Below are 22,207 nucleotides of genomic sequence, written 5' to 3' on the forward strand. Positions count from 1 at the left end.
CACGATGGCAGTACAAATAGTAAGACTGATAGATGTTACACTGTATTCAGTGACGCAGCTAGCTCGATTCATGGATTTAATCAGTCATTATCTTAACCTCCTGCAGAACCTGCAGTCTCCTACATCGAAAGCAAAGGGGCTTTACTGAAAAAATTAGGCTCTGCGTATTGCCGTGTTTGGGTACAGTGGCTGAAGGTAGGTGTTCAGCTGAGTGAAGGAGCAGGTCACTGGGCAGCGCTTAGGGAGGAAGCCTGTGGCTTCCCTGAAACACTGTGGAAGGAAGGGGTGAGAGATGCATGGCAGATGGGAAGACAAAGACAGTTGCTCACCTTCTGATGAAGTAAAATGCCAGGCCAACCAACAAGAGCGCAAGCAGGAGAGATCCCACAACAAACAGGGCAATTTCCCAGCCCTGGAAGGAGGCTGAGGGTGGAAAAATAGAGACAGGACCTTGTAGTCATGATCTTTCCCAGCACGTAGTGCCTTCGAGAGGTCGGCCTCTCCCAGCCTCCTCATCTGCAGAGCCCCCGTTCCACCGCCCTGGAGAACAAGCACCTCTCAGCAGTCTTGCTTTTGCTTCATTCCAGTTTCGGGGCCAGCTGGTGCCTCAGAGCTTTTTGATTTCCTTGCTGTATGCCTACCCGACCGAACAGCAAGGGGCTCCCTGTCAAAGCTCAGGCCCACAATGAGATTTAGACACTTAAAACTCCAGGGGTATCTACAGTTCTGCTACACCTCTGGGGATGGGACCCACGTAGTAAGGCTGACTAGGCAATCACCTGTCACTCCAGAGGAACCGACTGTTGTTACATCTCTCTTCTAACAACCCATTAGCTTCTAGAAGACAGCTTTGTTTAAGAAGCACTGTAGGTCCCTGATGTCTGCTCTAAATTGCCTCCTTTCTCCTGAGTACCCTGTAACGTGGAGATGGAGTGTGGTCCTGGCCCCAGCGCTGCTTGCTCTGCTGGAAGCAGAGATCATTGTGTTAGTTCTGTCTCCTACTCACAACTGCTCTGCGGCTTCGGCGGTGCATTTCTCAAGGTGACACACTCTGCACTGGTTTTCAGCACTCTCCCTTCCACAGAGAAGGGGTGGGGGCTGGCCACGAAGCCTTGGCGCCAGGCTGTGATGGACTGCTGCTGCTCCGGCTGTCGGGCCCACACCTGGCCTGAGACCTTCACCAGGGAGTCCACGCACGTCAGGTTCAGCTCTGCAGAAAAGCAACAGAGGGTCCTGACTAAGAAGCCTGAAACCCTGCCTTCTCCTTGTGCCTCTGAAATCACCCCGCAGGGGACGGCACTCCATCCCCTACAGAGCAGGTAGCTCAAGCACATACTCAACCTTTCCTTCAGTGACAAAATGAACTTGGAGCTCTCCTCCCAACCCAGCAAAATACTTTGTACTACACTTACAGTGACTTAATAACTTCAAGGCCTCTACCCTTTGGACAGAGTTGTTTGAAATTGTTCAAAGGATTAAAAGGCTCTTCTACCAAATAAATTGTTCAGGAGAGGGAGGACTGGCAGCTGGTGTGACTGCATAGCCTTCATTTCCTTACATAACCAAGCTAAAAATAGGAACCATTTCTTCCCATCTCTCAAAAGCTGTTGGGCACTAAGACTTTTGGAAGTGCCTTTTTGTTCTAGGTACTTCAAATAGATATAGGACACTCTAAAGGAGTCTGATTCAGAAAGGGTTGAGAAACCCCCCTCCTCTGGAGGCCAGAGCTCTTTAGAGTAAATGGCTTTTTGCTTTGCAAGTTTAGATTTGCCTCACAGACATCTCAAGGCATCATTTACAAAATCTTTCTCAGACAGTCTTGCCCTGCCCTTGTCCCACATCATAACTGATAGTTGGCCATAGATGAAATGGCAGGGAGATCAGACCTGTGATCTCAAGCTGCCTGGCCCAGAAACACTGCGCAAGAGACAAGGACCATTTCCAAAGGTGTGTGACACTGATATTAGGAGTCACTGGATAGTGAAGACATCTCCACCAGGCTGTGGCAGGCTAAAGTTCAAGATGTGCTGGAAGCATTCTGCCTCCACCCCCAGAAATAGCCCTTCAACCTAGCGGTACAGAAGAAAACACAGCTTTGAGATGTTTTGGCTAAATTCAGATAAGTTGTCAGAGATTCATATTCCTCATAGTCCCTTAAGCTTACCTGTGCTCTAATAAGCAGCCCATACCAGCTTCTGCTGTGCTCTCCTTAATGAAATTCTGTGTATACACTGCCACCAGTCCAGCTCACCTCACTCACGTTATCAGTGTGAGAGGCCTGCAAATTAGGCTCAAAAAAAGGCCAGCTTCTTGCAGCTGCCTCAGCTCTCTCCTGCTGTCTCAGGAGGAGAGAGAATGTGACTCTTCCTCTGGTGCTCGTCCGGGGTGGGAGAGGGGGGGAGGCATTGCAAACTGCGTGAACGGAGCGGGGCACTAACCCTGTAGGTAGAGCTCAGAGACGCCGCAGGAGCAGTTCTCCTCTAAGGAGGTCAGCAACACCTTTCCCATGCTTTTCAGCATCCTCTTGTGGTTCAGGGTCCACGTGGAACAATCTATAGGAAGGGGAGAAGTGGTTACTTGAGTGCAGTTCAGGCCTGTTCGTAAGCTTCCAGCTGTGTTCTCCTTCCAAAACACTTGCCCTCACATCTGACCTCACGAACAAAGCTGACCAGAGCCTGGTTACTGCTTGGTGGGAGCCCTTAGCAGGAGCTTGTACGGGAGCCTCCCAACTGGCTGGACCTTGTCCCATGGCTCCCTCAGCCTCAAAGCAACCCCTTGCAGACCAAGACTGGCAGGGACAATGATGAGATTCCCTGGCTTGCTCCAATATTTACAGGGAAGAAGGAGCTGCTTTCCATCCTCCTCCATGTATACCAGTGGACCCTCTTTTCTGCAGGTGTCTGCAGAGTGGGTCTTCCCTTCTGGCCTTCTACTGATACATGCGGCAGTTTTACTCTTTCACCAAATCTTTAACCTCATTTGTATCCCAAAACACCATCAGATCATCCAAACTCTGGTGGTTAATAGAGGCCTGCCAGATTTCAAGAGACAGGAAGCTAGCTTTCACTTTGCAGGCCTCTCTTGTGCACCTCAAGCCTCATGCCTTGGTCTCTCCCCTGCTCGGTGACCCAGAAGCCATACACAGTGTGTTAAGCACCCTTTAATCTGCTAGCTAGCTGTGCCGGCGGTTTGGCCAGAGAGCAGGAACGAGGCCATAGCATGGTGCCTGCAACCAAAGAGTGTGCCAGCTGTGTTCAAGGGAGCCGGGGAAGAGGCATGCCCCTCTCCCACTCCCCAAACTAGCACAGAGTGGTCTCTTGTGCAAGGAGAGGACGGAGAGGTCCACTGCCTGCCTCTCCTACACCTCGGTCCCAGGCTGCTTCTCTGAGAAGGTTGGAGGAGGAGGAAAGCGACCCTCTCAGTTTGATTGGGGAGGGCCTGAAACTCCTGTTTGAACACAGCATGGGAAGTCGCAGGCTGGACTATTCTCCAGCAGGCCAAGAACATGTCGAAACAGCAGATTCTTCACTGCAGCCTACAATAAGCAATAAACATGGAAACCTCCATTTTGTTTAAGCCAGGTCTTGCCTGCTCCAAAGCTGATCAAAGTATGGCCTCTGGAGAGGCTGAAGACCCCACTGTACATTCAGTTGCTGGCCCCAGGGTCAGGATTAGGCCATACCACTTTGTTCTTACTGATGGGCTGGGACAGGATGGTTTGCTTGCGATTTCCCTGACCATGCCCCAGTTATCATGACAGGGCTGGAGAAGGATTTCCTGTCATTGCTGGAAAGCTGACTGACTTTCCACTTGTCTGGAAAAAAAATCTCCAGAGCAGGGTTCAGCCCCCGTGTGAGCAGGGGTGTCTCAAACGAAATACGCTGCCACCTTCATACAAACACACACCAAAAACACGAGTAAGGCTGCCCACTTGAGACAGCAGTGTGTTTTCCATCACATCAACACACCCATATCTGTATTAATGCTCCCTCCTGCACACACTCCCCCTTCCCTCTCACTGCTGGAAGACAGCAGGCTCCACACCCCCGCGCCCACCCCTTCCCGCCCGGCTCTGGGCCATGGGAGGTCACACCGTCAGCACGGTTCCCTCCCAGCCTCCCCAGTCCCTTCCCAGCCCACCCCCTGCACACACTGGTGGAAGCCAGCAGCTCTGCTTACTGGGTGTCAGGAAACACAGATCAAGATCCACCGCAAAGGAGGTCTGGGGACAGCTGTTCTGCAAGCCAGGCGTGGGGTCCGAGACAGCAAACTGCAGCTCCGCACTCCCATTGCAGCAGGAACAACGGCTCAGCGATACTGGCCTGCTCCCCAGAAAAACGAGTCAAACCTCACCAACACACCACACGGATTTCTTCACAAATCCCCTCCAGAGCCACAGTTCTTGACATCACTGGGGATGGCGGATAGTTTTCTGGAACTGGAGTTTACATCAACTTTTGCAGAGCCTTCACAGAGACAGGTCTATCTAATCCCATCAGTTGGAGGGGACTTGGGTCTGGCCAAAGCAAACCTACTTAATTTGACCGGTTTCTAGAGCAAGGCTGTTGCCTCACAACAGCCAGTCACCCAATATTAAGAGCTAGTTCTCCAGAATAAGGAGGTTTCCAAGCTACACAGTATTTGCCCTTGGGTTTCACTGACCTATTGCTTCCCTCTCTATGCCAAGGCTTGGAAACTTAATTAAGCAATGAAGAACCACGTTTTTTGAAGGAGGTAGTTAAGGGCTAGACTGACCGAGGCAGCCTGGAATCGACTCATGTGAGCTCTCCCACTTAACTGCCTGCTCTGATGTTATGATTAACTGCCTTGGAGAACTTATAGCATAATGTTGCAGTGAGCCAGAAGCCAGAGATTTCAATTTCCTATGGAAATGACGCATATGCAAGGGCTCTGCATATGTGTGCTCATATGGGTAGGCTGTGTATTCCTGAAAACTTGGAACCTGTTGTCAAACCAAATGGTACAGTGGAGTAAAGGACTTCAAGAGGACAGCTTTAATTAAAAGAGGTGATCTTGTGGAAAGGAGAAACACTTCTGGTATTTTCACCAAAAGAAAGGCTAAACGCTGACCTTTGTTAAGCAGGGAATCCACCTAGTCGTGAAAGGGAAGCCAGGTTTTGTTTCGTTCTGCTGCTCACAGAGCTACCCCGTTTTTTAAAGAAAAAAAAAGTTTGGCAAAGAGGCATACACAGTTGCTGCCTGTGAAGGCTGAATTCCTTCACGTGATGCCATATATATATCACTTGAGAAAAGCAAGTTAAGTGAACAGTGAGGTAACAAAGCTGAATTCCCTGTGCTAAAGGAGGGAAAACATTTTCCATTGCACTATGCTACCCACCTCTCCATTTTTCATCATAGCTGCGGTGAATGCATGCAGCTTTACAGGACACAGGACAAGGCAGCAAGCTCACATATATGCCAGCTGGAGGCTCTGGGCTGAAGAACCTAAAGACATTTTCCTGGGGAAGTTGCCTCACCTGTCCTCCTTGCAGGGCACAACGTAAGATGGTCCGAGGAAGTCCAAATGTCCTCCACCTGTGCTGGGCCCACATGTGTAAACCAAAGCATCCACCAGGTTCTCCGACGTTGCCTTCATGTCGCCAGGAATCAGATTGGTGGTGTACACAGCAACAGCACTATAGCCTTCACTAGCAGCAGAGATGTCCTTGAAAGTCAGCTTCATCTCATCTGGAAATGCCAGGGGGATAAATGGGGTGAACATCTAGACAGCTTTAGGGCCTTGAGCCTGAAAGGACAAGTTGGTAACGAGGAGTGGATTTCACCGGAGAACTCCAAGAACAGAAACGGCAGACAAAATAACAATAGTGATGGGTCAGAAGAAGCTGTAGAGAAGCCACTGCTTGCTGTGAACACAGGTTTCTGGAAGGTCAAGGTTCCTCTAAGACAGAGAGTGCTCTTCATGCAACCCAGAGAGAATTTAAGAAGAACAAAAATCAAGGTTAATGTATGTGCCAAGCAAATACCAACTCAGCACCAGGAGGAGGCAGCAGCATTGCAGGGTGCTGGCTCATCCAGCCTCAGAGGCAAGTAAGACATCAGTGGAAGAACTGACAGTGGACTCCGCTTCTTCTAAAATCCACCTGGCCATGGTACCGGCAAGGGGAGCTTTCAGTCTTCCAGGTCCTTCTGCCCTACACCAATAGCTCAGCAAAACAACTAATCTATGATTAAACGCTTGCTCAGCAGGAATGCTATGGAACACACCACGCAGAATAGAGAGAAAAATGACAGAAACAGAGAAAAGGGAGAGAGGAGTTATTATGCCACTATCTAACCCTGCCTCACTGCCCTTTTCTCAAAATCACTTAATACCTGGCCACCTGGCTATCTAAAACATGCAAGGGCAGCCCAAAAGCCAGACGCTGAAGGAAGGGAGCATCTGCCTGCCAGACTCTGCCATTAGCCTTACCATGCTTGGGCCCTCTCTCTGGCGTAAACACAAACAGGCCTGTGACCCCGAAGGTGCCCCACAGCGGGATGCTAGCAGACATCTTGCCCTCTTTCTCAGAGAAGAATACCAGGCTGTGTCCTTTCAGGCTAGCTCCGGGCTTCCCCCTCAGCTCGACGAAGCGATAGGTAGCAGTGCTGTTAACCAAACCCAGCTCGTTGATGAGGACGGCAGAATCGCCAGGGAGCAGAGCGGAGGAGTCGCTGCAGGAGTTCTCGCCAAGCGGTGTCGTCACGGTCACCTGCGCGGAGAGACAAACTGCCGCAGTCATGGCTACTCCCATTTCCTCAGGTGGGCTTATGGCTCCCCACAGGGCTACTTCTCGTGTGAGTCCCCCCGCCCCCCCCGGTAAGACCCAAAGGAGGATGTCATGGTACTGCTCACAGCTGGACGGAAGCCAGCTGTTCCTCACCTCCCACCACCTCGTCTAAGGGCTCTCCTAACGGCGAGGTCACACCACCATACATCCCCCATCGCTGCCTTCCTTTTTTCAACACTGCTGTCTTCACTTCCACCCTCGGGACGAAGAATAATTCTCTTTCCCTGCTAACAGGAGCAGTTCTACACTCATATCTTGACTCCACACCAACACTTCCTTATGTTCCTTTCCTGGTGCAAAGGTCCCTTGGAATGTGACAGTGTGGAGAAAATGGAGTACCTCCCTCCCCCCCGGATCTCTTCTGCTTCCAGAGCACTTTTATTGTCTCCATTTTTGACCTGAGCACACCCCTGCTCTGGCCTGATCCTAGTGGGCATCAGCAGGGGAACAACAAACTCCTCCCTTATTCAGCCTCGTAAAGGAAAAGTACACATGCTCTGCGAGCGTTTCTTCAGGTGGACTATCTGAAATTAGACATTTTGAAATAAAAAGAACAGTTCAGAAGAATTAACATAAGTCAGTCACACCAGTGGTTAAGGCATGCCCTTTACACCTTCACCTTGCGGGAAGCTGGGTTTCATGGATGTGAACTCTTGTATCACACATCCTGAAACTGGCACCAGACAAGCAGGTAAAGAGGTGGCTCCGCATCTGGCTTGGGAAAATCGGAAAGTCTGGGATGCTATCCAAAAGCAAACTCCCCAGTCCTGGGGTTGGTGGCATGTGAGCTGCCTTAGGGGATCTCTTGGGCTCTGAACCACGTGGCACAGGGCATGGAGTTGTTACGTGGCTAACAACAGGAATGAAAGCGGGGCAGAGAGGGATGAGGGCTGGCCGAGAGCATCAGCAGCTGACAGAAGATAGAAGTGATTCACCAGAATGCCCAGTTTTCCCTAATAAAGCACCTACTGGAACATGACCACTAGCTTCCCATGGAATATGGATGGAGAACAGACATCTGCCATCAACATACCTGGAAGCTGCTCTGGAGTTTTGCACTCAGGCTGTTACAGCGGCTCAGAGACTCATCGTCGGTGCTGTGAGAATCATTTTCATACAGGATGCTCTGCCCCGGGACCAGCACTTTGATCAGCCGGTCTGCCTTTTCCAACCTTCGGGATGTGTACACCACCGCATCCGCCAGCCCCTCCGCAGTCACGGCCATGTTCACCTTGTAAAAGGTGCTGTTGCCGTAGTAGAGAGCCACAGCGTCCGCCCCGTTCTGGATGGTGTTTGAAGGCAGCCTGATCATGGGTTTGGGACTCACAGCGCTGCTCCCCACCAGGAAGTAACCCAGCTCATTTGTGTGGTGTCCGGACAGGTCCAACACCCAGTAGGCCAGGTTATTTTTACCATTGTAGAGGACCAACCAGTATCCCTGAAGGTCAAAGCGTTTCCGTCCAGTGTAGAAGAGTTCGACATACTCTGTGTCCTCTCTTCCGCCTGGATTGTCTGGGTTTATCTCACTGATGAGCAGCCTGGCCATCTGTGTAGAGGGCTCTTGCGTCCCTTCTGGTACCTCTGATGGGACACCACAGAAAGTAAAAATGACATGAACACGGGCCTAAGCACAGCGCCCTGGACAAAGACCAGATCATTTCTGCGCAGTGTTTTGCTGAGATGTGACCAAATTCAATAGATGACTGAGCATAGCGGCCCAAAACCCTAACACGTACTTCTCCCTCTTGCAACAGCACGCAGGGAAACCAATAGGCCTTTGCTGCGTTAGCAACGAACAAGGCCATGCCTGCTTCACACAAGCCTGGTGCCCCCAGAGATGGTGGAAGCTGCTCCTCTTACCTGACGCTAGTCCTTAACAGTGTAACGTACTTGCAGAGGAACCAGAGGAGAGCAAAGTAACAAAACCCCTCTGACTTCTCACAGTTTATGGTATACAAACTTGTCTGTGTTTGGACATAAGTAGAACTAAGACACTGAATATCTTTTTGACCACAAATCCCAATAATTTTTATCTGTGTGCTCCAAATACCTTAGAAAAGCCATGAGATTACCCTACCTCACTATTATCGGCTGCAATAACTGAGTTTGCTGTTGTGCCACATAACATGAGCTCTAATAACTGGATGAGATGGAAGTGTGTGTGGGGGGAGGCTCTTTGCCAGAGTTCGGGAAATAGAGGGAGGCACATCTCTCTCCTCTGGGTGAGCTAGACCCACATGTCCACTCTCAAATACATTGTGTCCCCCAACCAGCAAGAATGATGTCCAGTACCTGGAGGCAATTCTGGCTCATTAATGTCCTTGAAGCAGGAGCTTTCTGCTGTGATGTTCCTTCCGTCAACACTCAAAACTCTGGGGCTTTCCAGGAAGGTCTTTAAGGCTAGCAGCAGGCTGCTCAACTGGTCTTCTGACCTGGCAGTTAGCAGAGTGGTGAAGACAAGCCCCAGGTCCTGGCAGACTGCCTTGGAATCTGAAAAGGCAAGCAGAGGACTGCCTCAGTTTCACCGCATTTTCATGCAGACACACCTTCTCCTGGAAGGGAAGAAGAGCAAACCAGCTCACCTCCACCTCCGCTGCCCTCCTGGTCAGCGCTGATTCAGGGGAAGAGCTTAGCCAAACCGCTCATACCATCAGCGCAATGCTGCGAGCTCTGCAGCAGCCCCTCTGCCTGTGCAAAGGGGCATTCTGGGACCAAGCTCACACAGCATACCCAGATACCGTCCTCAGCCTTTCGGAAGCTTTGTAACCCCCACGGCAAACAGAACGGTCTCTTCGAGGAGTCTAAACATGTGGAGCTGAACATAATGCTGCTGTCAATGCAGGCTGCAAAGGCATGGCTCTTCTCTTCACGCATCTGCATGCGCTCAGCACACCTGCACACTAATCTAGTAGGGATGTCACAGGAACACAGCAACCAGTACGTGCACTTGCATTTCTGCTGCAGCTTGGCTTAGTCTGGCAGGTCCACAACACTTGACTCAACAGGAACCTCATGCAGAAACCTATTTGTTGCCTACTGCAGCTGTGCATTACAGTTGTGGTCATCTCCCTCCCTAGCCAAGTGGCATCACCTCCTGCAAGGTGATTTGGGGGCTAATGAACTGACTTTTCCTTTCTGAAGTCCAGTTTTATTTGGATCATAAGGTCAGTTAGGTAACTAACTCTTAGTCAAGATATCCACCCTGTTGCCAAACCTGCCTGACAGAAAATAGGCTGAAATAGGTGGCGGTATGCAGACCAGCAGCGATGTGCGTTGGCAGAGCTGCAGATGGGAGTGCTCTGCAGAACAGCACCATGCTCTGCCTAACACTTGGCATTTCCATAATCAGCAGCTTTACCCAAATTCACATTAGTTGGGATCTAAGCCAGGAGGATGCAATCCAGCAGGGAAATCCAGGGCTGAAAATCAGATGTGAATTGGCATTAACCACTGGTGGTCCCTGGACTGCCCTTCTCCTGCCTACCTCACCTTTGAAGTAGGCAACAGAGATTCCACAGCTGCAGGACCTGTCAAGGGCTTGGACTAGAGTCATCAGGATCTCTTCTGACTTCAGGAGCCACGCCTGGCAATCTAGGAAACAAAGAAACCAAGAGTTATACGGCCAGTGAAACTTCAGCCACAGGCTCCAGCTCATTCCTGGATGCACGCAGCTCAACTGCTGCTTATCACTCAGAGGGCCTGAAAAGGCTTTACTTCACCCAGAGCAGGTGGGTGTAGGAATCAAGACTGGAGAAGTTTAGCCTGGAATGGATTTCTGTGAAGAAAAATATTGCAGAGAATTGTCAGATGTTCTGGTTGCATTTCTTTTGGTATATCTGCACACACCCCAGGATGGCTCTTGGTAGACCCCTCCGGACAGCCCTGGCTTTGCAGACATGCTCGTGTCCTTAGGAAGCTGTGCCTACAGGAGCAGAGGAAGTCACTAATACGCACCTGCTACACGAAGGCAGAAGGAGATGGTCTGGCTGAAGCGTTTACTGGGGCAGTCATTGAACTTGCCAGGGGTAGGGCTGCTGAGGACATAGGACAAAGAATCCCTCGTCACAGAGCAGCAGTTGCATTGGCTCATGGACACGTCACCCAGCTGGTGCCTGAAAGAGACAGATGGATAAATGAGAGAAAATACGACTTACCAGCCAGAGAACTGGGCGCTCTTCACCCACAAGTTACATCTGCCTGCACTAGAGGATGAACCTATACACATATGGTCTTCTCCCTCCACAGGGTCTGGAGAGATACCCCATCCTCATCAGTACTTCGTTGTCTGAAAAATGAGCCCAAAAGCTCTCTAGTCCTCGAGAGAAGAGCACAGGCTCCATCCCATCCTTTCTCTTCTAGCAAGTCACCAGCTACTACACACCTTTCGGGTGATCTCCAGCTATGGAGCCAGAACATTGGTATTTAATTGACAAGTTAGGCACAGATCAAGTCTGGTGCTCTGCCATGAAAACCACAGACAAGAGCTTTCCCAGCTCTTTTTTGCTTTTTATCTGGTTCTACACACCCAACCCCATGCCCATGTGCACTGCATCTCACTGCCTCTGCCCCTCCACCTGCTCCACTGTTCTTTAGTCACTCTGCTTGTCCTCTACTTTTCCGGTTAGTAGAACATGCCTAAAATATGAAAGAAATAGTTTTCATGTCCCACAAAATTTTGAGGTTACCAATGTTTCTCTCAGCCCACACAGGGGCAAACCTAAGCTCTTCAAAAACCAGAAAGTGATTCAACCTAGAATGACCCAGTTTCAAGTCCTTGGTCAGAATGAACCAGAGCAGGGATTTCAGCCTGGGTCAGGTGAGCATCGTCACCATCAGACGCACTGAAGTCCCTCCCCTCTCCCTCATTCTGACCTGAAATTCCATCCTGAACCCAAGAAAAACCTTTCTTGTTAAAAGTGGTACAGAAATGCCAGGAAAATTTATGATATTGGCCCGTACGCTTTCATTAGCAACAATCATTTAGTCAGGAAATTCTTCTTCAAATACTTTATTTTGCAAGTGAGCAGCTGTGCCAGGTCTGCTGAGGAGAGTTAGGGGCACCTGCCCACGTGGACCAGGCAGTGGAAATGGCAGGGACTCAGTACTGCTATAAGGAGACCCTGATGTGGGGACGGCCATCGTGTCCTAGCTGTGAACCGAGCTCTAGGTGGGGAGACCAGCAACCCAAGTCCCCACGTGCCACGCGAGGTGGGACTTCCCTCCTGGCTCGCTGAACAAGAAAAGTGCTCTGTTCACCAGGAGCCATTTTGTCACAGGACAGTGAAGGCCCAGCTGGAGATGAGATGTGTCACGTTACAGACGTTACAGACCTCACGGCTGCCGGGAGCTCTCCTCCCAAAGGCGACCTAAACCTCCTCACAGCCAATGCCCCTCTTTGGAAGGGTAAAGACACAAGTCAAAGATGACTCTAGTAGGCAAGGACAGCTCTAGCGGGCAAATCCTCTTCCCAGCTTTATCCACCGAGAAGCCTCTCACCACTTTTTTTCATAGGCAGGTCGGCCAGGGGTCAGGGTCTCCAGCAGCGCAGGGTCTGGTCCCTCGCTGCTCGTGTATACAAACGCATCCAGCACGCCGGTCACCGGCGGTGCTCGCCCCAGGACGAAACTGCTGCTGTTGCCTCTGTAGAGGGCGATGGCATTGGCGCCAGCTCTGAGGAGGGGGCTGCTAGTGTCCTGCGGGAACGGCAAATCCACTGCACGCCAGGAAAGAAAAGGAAAAATGACAGTATGTAAGAAATGCACAACCAATATTTGCATAACCAGGGAACTGGACATGCTGACTGAGAGAAGGGCTGGTTTTGGCAGATCTTGCATCTGCAGCCACACCTTTCTGCTCACCAGCGTTCCTCATGGTCTTTCGGGCTGAACTTCTCCCTTCGTGATCGGGTTCACAGTTTGGGAGGAGACTGGAGGGGGAAGGCTGAGCAGAGTTTGTTCTGCTGTTTGGTTTCTGCTAGCAGAGAAGCTGATTCAAGCCTAAGTAGGGGAACTGGAGAAGTGCTGATGTGACTGTCTATGTTAAGGTCAATTTTTAAGTCTAAAAGAGATCTGCAAAATGAACAAAGCTTGAAAGTAGTGGTTACTCTAGTACACAGAAATATTTAAGAACTTACGTTTTATTTTAGCATTTAACTAACAGTACCTGGTTTTTACAAAGACACACTCTGCATACATATATATATATGTATATGTATATATGTATGTGTGTGTGTATATTCAGCAAAGGCCCAAGATACCAGCGGACAGAATTAAGGTTGAAATTTGGCGGTTTCCCAATTTTCTGAGCTTCCCAATTTCTCTCCTTCCATCTACTGTGCCCTTCACACGCTCCTTCCCTGACACCCAGTAGGAAGTGCTGAGGATATTAAAAAGCAGCAGACTGCTGAAATTTCAATAATTCTCCCTTGTCTAAAGGGTTCTAGGGAATAAACATAAAAGTAGGAATCACATGAGAGGGCAAAGGGGTACGGAAAAGTGACTGCCATCTGAGAAGTGCCACCAGGGAACCTGCAAGCTAATGGACAGTCCTGTGCTTCAGCCCCTGATGCACCCCTGCGCATTGCCCAGCTGAAATCCGGCTAGCGGACTACTTTTTCCCCTATTCAATTGAAGGTTTTTGCACCAGCACAGATCAGGGCAGGACTTTTGCCTTAGTGCTCTTACAGTTTTAAATCCAAAGACTAGCAGTTTGGGTTATTTTAAGAGCTCCTGCCTCAAAACTGAGACAATTCAAGGGTCAGCTTTTCACAGAGTGCTTAGTGTGGAGACACTATGAAAGTATCCCTTTAAGATGACTAAAATGTAAGCACCCAGTATCACTTTTTTTCTTTTTTTAGAAAAATCTGGACTACCCTTCCACAGAAAAGAGGGTATACAGTATGTGTGACACATCTTGATAAAGCCTCAGCGGAAGAAAAGCCAAAGCATATCTAGAATCATGTTCTTGACTTGAGTGAGCCGTGAGGAACAGTTCAACATAATCCCTAGAAATTTCCTCCTTAGTCTGAAAGCTGGTTGTGCTCTCACATCACTTTGTTTGAATGTAGCTTTTTAGCTGCTAGCAGCCCCAGCCCACTCAAAGGCAAAAGTAGAACATTTTTTTTTCTGGTGTGAAAAGCAGAGCTGAAGTGTACAACCACCTGTTCTACTTTTGGTAAGAGATTATTTGGAGTGGTTTGAATTTTAAAAAAGATGTCAAGTGCTTTAAAAAAAAGCTTTAGTTGGAAAAGTATTTTTTATCTGCTACTGCTATGAGGACAGTATAAAAGAGAGGGATTCCTTCTAATCTCTCGCAGCCTATGCAATCATCAGCACTTTTAGATTCCCCTTAGTGAAGTGTTTGTTTGGACCACACTGAGACCCAGACTGAAGAGGAACAGGTACCAACCATGGCACTTCTCCTAGTCTTTACCAAATTTATGCCCCCCCCAACCTCAAGTCAGGCCACGCAGCAACAACCTCTGCTTGAAGCACAGTGGAGCTGAGGGCTAGACCCAGAGGAGAGTTTAGACAATAAATTCAAAGCTACGGTCCTAGCACCCTAGCTCTCCCGGCAGCGGTGCTGGAGATGCCTCGGCTGGCTGCTCTAAACAGGGAATAGCAGCAAGGCTGGCAAGGAGATGCTGCAAGGGGATTCGGTGGGGGGGGGGGGGGGACGGGGGGAGGAGATAGCTGGGGCCCTGGGAGCTGACCGGGAGCGATAGGTAGGAGCTGGCTGAGGAAGAGATGGGGAGGCTGCTTGTGCCAGGGGGCTCTGGCAAGAGGAAGGGGCAGCTGGGACAGAGGCGTGGACAGGCAGGGCAATCCGCAGCTACCAGGAACTCCGGAGCCCATCCGAGATGCACCTCCTCGGCTCAGAGGCTTTTGCTGCCTGGGCCATCTGCTCTCTCCTGGCCAGAGCTCTCGGGGCAAGCTCCATCCCAGGCGCTTCCTGAACACCTTCCTCCTGCTACGGCAGACTGGGACCTTTCTTTTCGCCTTTTTCATGACTCTGCAGCTGCTTTTTCCTTTCGCATTTGAGAGCAAAGGTCAGTGACTAACACGATCCTCAGCTCCTAGCTAATAGTACACATCTGCTTCTGGTGTCTTGGGTAGCCATCTTCAAAACAGGGGAAGGAAATGTAGTGGGAGGAGCTGCTGGGAGCTGTCATGGAGAGGCCAGACTTCAATTTAAAAGTGCTTCAGCTCTACGTTTTTCTTGTGGTAGTCATCAGAGCTTTGTTCTGGTTTTGTTTAGCAACCCAGCTACTGATTCTGAAACAACAATTTTATATATATATTTAATTGCAACACGGGAACCAGATTTGTAAGAGATGACAAGCCCTGACTCAGAGCTCATGATTCAGGCAATTACACAAGATATCTGCAGAGTCAGTGTCTCCAACTGCCAAAATCTTCTTTTGAGGTGCCTAAAATAACAAGACATTCTGTCTTCCTCAGATAGCCTGGAAGAAATTTTGAAAGCTAGCAAGAAGTTTAGATCACAGTTTCAAACAACTGATACAGATGTGATCTTCTACATTTGAAGATGACTCAAAGAAAGAAAAGCCCCCGTGCTTTTGGGGCGAGAGAGTGTATTCCTGTGATGAGTATATGCCAAGTTACAGAAATGGAGACATAGTAAGGAAAAGTGACGCACTCAGGGTCTCAAAGCACGTTGGCAAGAGGGCTGGGAGCCACGTTCCCTCAAGCGTGGCACTGTTCACGACAAAGCACATTCCTCAGGCTGTCTGAAGCAGGAACAGATTTACCAGGGGAAAGCATTGCCTCCTCAGGGTCAGGTAGGCAGATAAACACACCCAAGTACACAGGGAGTCATGCAGCATCTGCCACCCGCCACCCACTCTATCCACACATCTGACTCTGCACCTTCTGCCCAAGCACTAGCACAAACTAACTCTGTCTCATCTTTGGGATACATGTGAGTGGGACAGCTTGCACTTTTTGCCTGCATTTGCATAATGCTTCAAATCCGCAGACATGGTCCAAGAACATCAGAACAGCCAGAGATTTACTTTCTTCCCAACAGTGACTACACACAGCTGTCCAGGGAAGATCAGGAGACACATACATGACACTTCCCCCCAATGTTTGCTCAGTATCTGAGAAGATACTGAGAAAGAAGACAAACTTTCTAAGCTGGATGTACTTTTGTGTATTTAGCAAACTTACCGGAATCTTTCTTCCACAAGCCTTCCCAGTTTCCCTATGAGCCCATATAAACTTCTGACCTTCCATGAGGTCCCTCGCCCTGGGGCTCTGCAGGTCTACCATCACTGTGGGATAAACCACCTCCATTTGTTTGTCCTGAAACTACCTCCTTCCATCTTTGTTTGATGCCCCTTAGCTCTTTTACCAGAAGAGGCAGTAAACAATTGATCCCTGCCCATTTTCTTCAGACTACTCACATTTCTGAAACCTCTATCACAGCCCTCCTAAACTTTCCCTTTTCTAGGCTGAAGAGCCCTAGCTTACTTAGTTGTTCTCGTACGGAAGCATTTCCAGACCGCTGATCATCCTTGCTGACCTTCTCCAAACTTCTTCAGTTCTAATATTTCCTTTCTGAGATTAAGGTATTATACCACAAAAGATACAATCCAAGATAACAGCAAGTCATGGGTTTGTACAGTGGCATCAGGATGGCCTCCATTTCTTTCTCCTCTCCTAATAATTTCTAATATTTAATCTGCTTTTTCTAATTCCCTTTCCAATTTTCTAACATTTGGTTTGCTTTTTTATCTGACACTGAGTACTAAGCTCACGTTTTTATTGGTCTGTCACAATGTCAAACAGCAAAAGAAAAAACACAGCATCTCCCAGCCCCAAACTTGACTGATCATTCCCCCAGCTCTGATAGTCATCAGAAAACAATCCTTACCTGGGGTTTGGCTTTGTGCTGGACCGATCAGAAGCAGCCCATCCAGTGAGGTTTTGCCATAAATGTCCATGGTGAAATAAATGTCTTTGGTCTGTCCATCAATCAGCACCAGAACGATGTCCCTCACCACGGTGGAATGGGGACCCTGAAGCTCTATATACTCAAATTCTTCAGAAGAAGAGACAGCATGGACCTCACTGATCAGGACAGTAGATTCATTCAGCTGAGAAGTTAGGATGCAGTGGTTGTCTTTGCCTGGGCTGGGCATGGCCACTTGGAAGATCCACTGAGAATCGGCCCCACGGCATCTTTCTATTGACTCATCCAGGGTCCTGAATGTGGAGTCCTCCAGGAAAGCATCTCTGCCAGGGGTCAGTATGCTGACCAACGTATCTGCTCTGTCCGTCTTCTTAATCTTATGGACCAAGGCATCTACCAGACCATCACTTGTGACGCCCATGCCTTCCTTGTAATTCCCTTTCCCATAGTACAGCGCAATAGCATCAGGGCCGTTCTGGATGGTGTTCTTAGGAATGACCATGGCAGGGTTTACAGAAGAGGAGCCAATGAGAAAGAACCCTTGGCTGTCAGTAACTTTGCCCTGGAGGTTCACAACCTTGTAGGCTTGGTTTCCGTTGCCGTTGTAAAAGACCAGATAGTAGCCATCTAAAGGGGCAGCTCGACCACTGGTGTGATAGAGCTCCACAAACTCCGAAGTGTCCTCTCCCGGGCTGTCAGCATTGACTTCATTAATCAAAAGCGTATGTTCTGTTTTTTGGTCCCTAGGGTTTTTTATAAGATTCTGAGCAGCAACTTTGTGAAACCAGATGCAAACAAGTACTGTCAATCCAGCCAGCCCGGCAGCTCCCATGATGAGGGCTGGAACGTCCGTCTGGGTTCAGAGCTAGAGGGGAAGGAGCTTGTCCCTCTCACAGCCACAGACGGAGCATGGAGGGAAACTGCTACCACTTGGCCATTGCGAGACGGCAACACGAGGCCTCGGACCTGGCTGCTGACCAGAAGAGCCAGGCACGCTTCTCCGGGTAGTTCGGGGTTGCGAAGCAAAGCAGCAATCCCACAAAAATCCGACAGAAAGGAGGGTGGTTTGAACAACAACGGATTTCCTGGCTAGTCTCCTTCAAAGGCTGAGGAAAAAAGGGAAAAGGGGAAAAAAGGGAAAAAAAGGAGGGGGGAAAGGGAAGAAAGGGGGAAAAGGGAGAAAAAGGGGAAAAAGGGTAAGGGGAAAAGGGGGAAGGGAGAAAAAGGAAAAAGGAAAAAAGGAAAAAGGAAAAAAGGAAAATAGGAAAAAAAAGAGAAAAGGGGAAACGACAGAAAAAAGAAAAAAGAGAAAAAATTGTTAGGAAGCATAAAAACACACCAGTGCAATTTAATGGCTGTAAAGCCCCAGTACACCTGGATGTCGCTAACTTTTCTCCCTTTGTGTCTTTACAGGTTTACCAAGATGTGTCCCAGGGAGTGCTATGGGACGAAAGCAGGCTGTTTTCAGTGTTTGAAACCCTGAGCCTTGTTTGGACATTTAAAGTATCACAGTGACTGTATTAACAGATGTTACTCCGAGTCCAATTTATTCCACGAGCATTAACACAAAACAGCATTAAAAAGGACAATAGGCACCTTCTCCATCCAGGGGAGATGGAGAAGCTGGATTCTCGTCACATGCAGCCCAGAGCGGCTGCAGCGAACGCCACACTAATCCAACCCCCTGCTGCAGCCCCGGCAGCTGAAGCATGGAGGAGACAGAGGAGACCGTGAAGAACCCCACACGTTCCCATGAATATCCTTACCATTACCTGGCACCAGTACCACGCAGTCTCTGTAACAATTCAAGCTCCAAACCAGATGAGCTCACGTGTGTAGGAGGCTTTCAGCCCCGGCACAGGCAGTGCAATGCTTATCCAGTGCAAATGATAGGGGAACATGCTGTGGGGCCGCGTCAGCTTGGGGCTGAAGGGCCGAGAACGCACCTAACTCTCCAGCGCCTTGAAATGCTCCAGACTCATGTGGAGAGCAGCACCTCGCCCACACGGCCTCGCAAAGACGCACGCTCCCATAAATAGCATGCTGTACTTGGAAACTCACCGCTGATGATCACAGCAGTCCAAAGGTGTGACTGCTGTGTGGGTGGCTCCTGTGCGCGGGTGCGTGTGCAGGACAGCAGTGAAGCCACGAGAGGTCGGGAAAAAAGCGGACAAGGCTGTGCAGCAGGCGCGTGGCAGGGATTTCCCGGTGTAGTGCAGCACATCTATTGAACGGGACACGTTTTGCTTGTATAGCCTGGACCAGAGGGGACATAGACATGTCCTGACCACGTAACACTTTGGAGAGGGTGGCTCGGGAAAGAAAAGGCAGTTTGTAACGCAGAGAGGGGAGACCGCTACCTCCCCGGGGGGATCGCGGCGCAGAGGCTGGGGAAGGCAGGCCTGGCGCTCTGCCCCGTGCCTGCCTCGAAGGGGGCGAGTGCCCTCCGCAAGCCTCCCCCGAGGAGCACCAGCCCCGCCTGGGCTGCTGGGCGCAGGGCTGCGCCACGCGTGCTGATGCCCACGGCCCACGGTGCCAGGACCCGCAAGGCGCGCGCTGCCTCTGGGCGCCGAACCGACTCTCCGTGGCCGCCTAAACCGGCCGGGGCGAACAGGCAGAAGGCGCCTCAGCTGCAGGCGGAGGCCGACGGAAAGGGCCGGGGACAGAGCCGGGGGGAGGCCGCTCGCCGGGCCGAGAGCGCGCGGCCGGGGCAGCCCGGGCCGAGCATCCCCGGGGCCGGGCACGGGCCGCCGCGGCCGGGCGCGCACGAAGAGGAGCCGCCGCAGCCCCGCTCCGCCCGGCAAGGCGGGGGCGGGGGCGGGTGGCGGAGCCCCCCCGGGCCGCGCGTCCCGGGGCCCTGCCGGGAGACGCTGCCTCCTCCCCGCCGCCCCGCACTCACCGCGCCGCTCCGCGCCCAGGCCGCGCTCTGCTCCGCTCCGCTCCCGCTCCGCTCCCGCCCGCCGGCGGCCCCCGCGGCTCCGCCCGGCCCGGCCCCGCCTCGCCTCGCCGCCCGGCCCGGCCCGGCCCGGCCCGGCCCCGCTGCCCCGGCAGCCGCCGCCGCCGCCCGGCTGCCGCGCTGCTCCGCTGCGGCGCGCGGGCAGTTTGGGGGCTGGAGCCGCAGGCTGCGCGGCCAAGGCCTCCGCCCGGCAGGGACCGACGCCGCCGGGGAGCGGGGCCGCGCCGGGCGCCAGCGCAGAGCTGCTCGGAGGAGCTGCGGCCTTGGCAGGACCGCGACCTCCCCCGGCCTTCCTCGTTACCCCGGCTCTGGCGTGGTTTCCGCGGTGGTCCCGCAGCTGGACTCCGTCAGTCCCTTCCAGTCCCTCCGTCACGGGCTCTGGTACGTTACTGTTTTAACCGGAGGTCAAGCTATGATTATCTAAGGGGGGTTCGGGACATTCTGATGTTCGGGTCCCCAGGATCCCATCCTGAGGACGCTGAGTCCATGGTTCTCCCCCATATAGTCCATGTTACAAACAGTGAAATCAAACACACATGCACGAGAGGCACCTTTGGGACAGCTAGGAATCACAGTGCTAGTGCTACATGGGATGTGAGAGGCATTTTATTGTCGTATATTAAATAAATGATTAGCAAAACAATTCCAACCACTTGTAGGATAATCCAAGCACTGTAGAGAAACCTGGTCCTAAAACTCTAGCACAGCCTTTTCCAAAGCTCCATCCCTAGAAGAAGTTTACTTGTCCACGTGTCCCAGGAGAACCTCTCTGACCTCCCCTGACACCCTTTCATCCCACTGGGGAAGGAGGTGGATGGGTGGATTCGGAGAATACTTAAGCCAGGACTAACACCGTAGCTGTGCTGGAGAGTTACAGGTCGCACTCTGCACTGGTTTCAGTGGCTGAACCACTTGGAGCTCGAGAGCTTTGCTGCGGTGCCGAGCGTTTGTGCCCAGCCTGCCTCTGGAGTGGCACCTTACGTCTGCCCGGGAGGAGCTTTGAGTCCCCCCACGCAGGTCGCACTGGGACCTGCAGAAGTCCTCACTCCCTTGATGAGGAAGATGAGGCCGGCTAGGCCTTGCTCCTCCTCCTCCCTGTGAAGTGATCCTAAGCCCTCTTTCTGTAAGACCTGCTCGTGGAGCTGCCCAGTCTCCTACGCTGGATAATCCTGCTGGGAAACACGTACTACTGCCCTGACTCCAGGAACCACTGGATATTGAATGTGATGAATCACCTGGGGGGAGAAGGAGGTTCCCTTTCGGGACTGAATCAATTCCCAAACGGTTGGTTAATGAAGCAGCTGCTCCCGCAGCTGTGCCAGATGTGGGCTCCTGCTCCCTGACTCAGCAGTCTGGTGTCTTCTCTCGCTTGTAACTGGAAACCAGTACTTCAGAGCAATGGCAATGGAAATTCTGCCAGAAGGCCGTGTTTGTTCCAGGCTCGCGAATCTTGCGGGCTGGGTTGGGTGGAGCTGCATCCCCCACAGCTGCCAGGAGCGTCACAGACACTGTTATTACTGGAAGAGGGGTTTAGCCAAGAAGCGAAGGGTACTTTCCTCAAATGCTCTTTGGGATGTAAAACAGTGTAGGCAAAGGTGTCTTCACCAGCAAGTGAAACCCCAGCAGAGCCAGGCTCCCCACAGCAGTGCCAGCAAGGACCTCAGCAGTACGAGCTTGCCCACAGCAATGCTAGCAAATACTCTGGCCACGTGAGCTTCCCTAAAGCAGTGCTGGGTCAGTGCCTGTCTGGGACGAGGGGGGGATGAACTTCCTGGCTGCTCAGAGTTAATTGCTGTTCTCGAGCACTCTGTATGGCTACAAAATGACAAGGTAGTTAATCTGAAAAAAAGAGTTTCACTGGCACAATGTGCAGCAGAGCGTGGTCTGTTGTTAAGTGTCATGGCCAAAGACTCAGGGAGCCACCTCCTGTCTCTTCCTATCCAGGCTATGTGGTTGCCTCCTTCCCCAAATGGGGACCTTGCCACACTGGTGGTTTCTGCTTCACGTGGCTGTGAAATGAGCTTCTGTTCCCATGCTACAGGTGCTGCGGGGAGCTGTTGTGATCCACTAGCATTTTGACTTGTCTAATGTGCTGCTCTGACCCGTTACACTGAGATGAGGAGCTGAGCTGAGTTCTCCAGCACTAGTGCTGTCCACGAGCCTCCAGACATCTCCACTTTCTGTACAGTAATCCAGCGATGAGAGCAGAAAGCCAATATTCCTCCTGATAGGGTTTATTAAGTTTAACTATCAAATCTTGGAGATAGATAGTGTATTTATGCAGTCGTGAGGTTCTCGAATTAGAACTGAACATGGGAAAGGTCTCCCATGGAAAGCTTTCCCAAGGGGAACACTCCTAGCCTTGGGTCATCCTTGCCCAAGGCTGTTTTCCTGGGATCTGAATGGTGCAATCAGAAACAAGTGACTTTCCATCATGCTTGCAGTGGATCCCAGCTCCGCTTCGACTCTGCACCTCACCTTGCTGGGGGCTCAGCCCGCGTGTTCC

General features: G+C 51.2%; 1 protein-coding gene across 2 annotated transcripts in view; it reads right to left on the reverse strand.

Moving 5' to 3' along the window:
- LOC112983371 (uncharacterized) overlaps nucleotides 1-19,862 on the reverse strand; it is a 21,072-nt gene extending 1,210 nt beyond the window's left edge. Inside the window, exons 1-14 of one of the 2 annotated variants that reach the window (XM_064520657.1) lie at nucleotides 19,645-19,862; nucleotides 18,807-18,969; nucleotides 16,707-17,851; nucleotides 12,306-12,522; nucleotides 10,764-10,921; nucleotides 10,299-10,400; nucleotides 9,102-9,299; nucleotides 7,843-8,390; nucleotides 6,452-6,731; nucleotides 5,499-5,709; nucleotides 4,180-4,322; nucleotides 2,439-2,552; nucleotides 1,007-1,210; nucleotides 330-423 (exon numbers count right to left, since the gene is read on the reverse strand). In XM_064520657.1, the coding sequence (XP_064376727.1) occupies nucleotides 330-423; nucleotides 1,007-1,210; nucleotides 2,439-2,552; nucleotides 4,180-4,322; nucleotides 5,499-5,709; nucleotides 6,452-6,731; nucleotides 7,843-8,390; nucleotides 9,102-9,299; nucleotides 10,299-10,400; nucleotides 10,764-10,921; nucleotides 12,306-12,522; nucleotides 16,707-17,577 (3,140 nt within the window). In that variant the 5' untranslated portion in view covers nucleotides 17,578-17,851; nucleotides 18,807-18,969; nucleotides 19,645-19,862. Of the gene's footprint in view, nucleotides 1-329; nucleotides 424-1,006; nucleotides 1,211-2,438; nucleotides 2,553-4,179; nucleotides 4,323-5,498; nucleotides 5,710-6,451; nucleotides 6,732-7,842; nucleotides 8,391-9,101; nucleotides 9,300-10,298; nucleotides 10,401-10,763; nucleotides 10,922-12,305; nucleotides 12,523-16,706; nucleotides 17,852-18,806; nucleotides 19,002-19,644 lie in introns of both variants that reach the window. The other variant, XM_064520656.1, reaches the window with a different exon arrangement.
- Nucleotides 19,863-22,207: the final 2,345 nt, after the last annotated feature.

The sequence above is a fragment of the Dromaius novaehollandiae genome, chromosome 14, assembly GCF_036370855.1.
Source record: "Dromaius novaehollandiae isolate bDroNov1 chromosome 14, bDroNov1.hap1, whole genome shotgun sequence".
NCBI classification, from domain to species: domain Eukaryota; kingdom Metazoa; phylum Chordata; class Aves; order Casuariiformes; family Dromaiidae; genus Dromaius; species Dromaius novaehollandiae.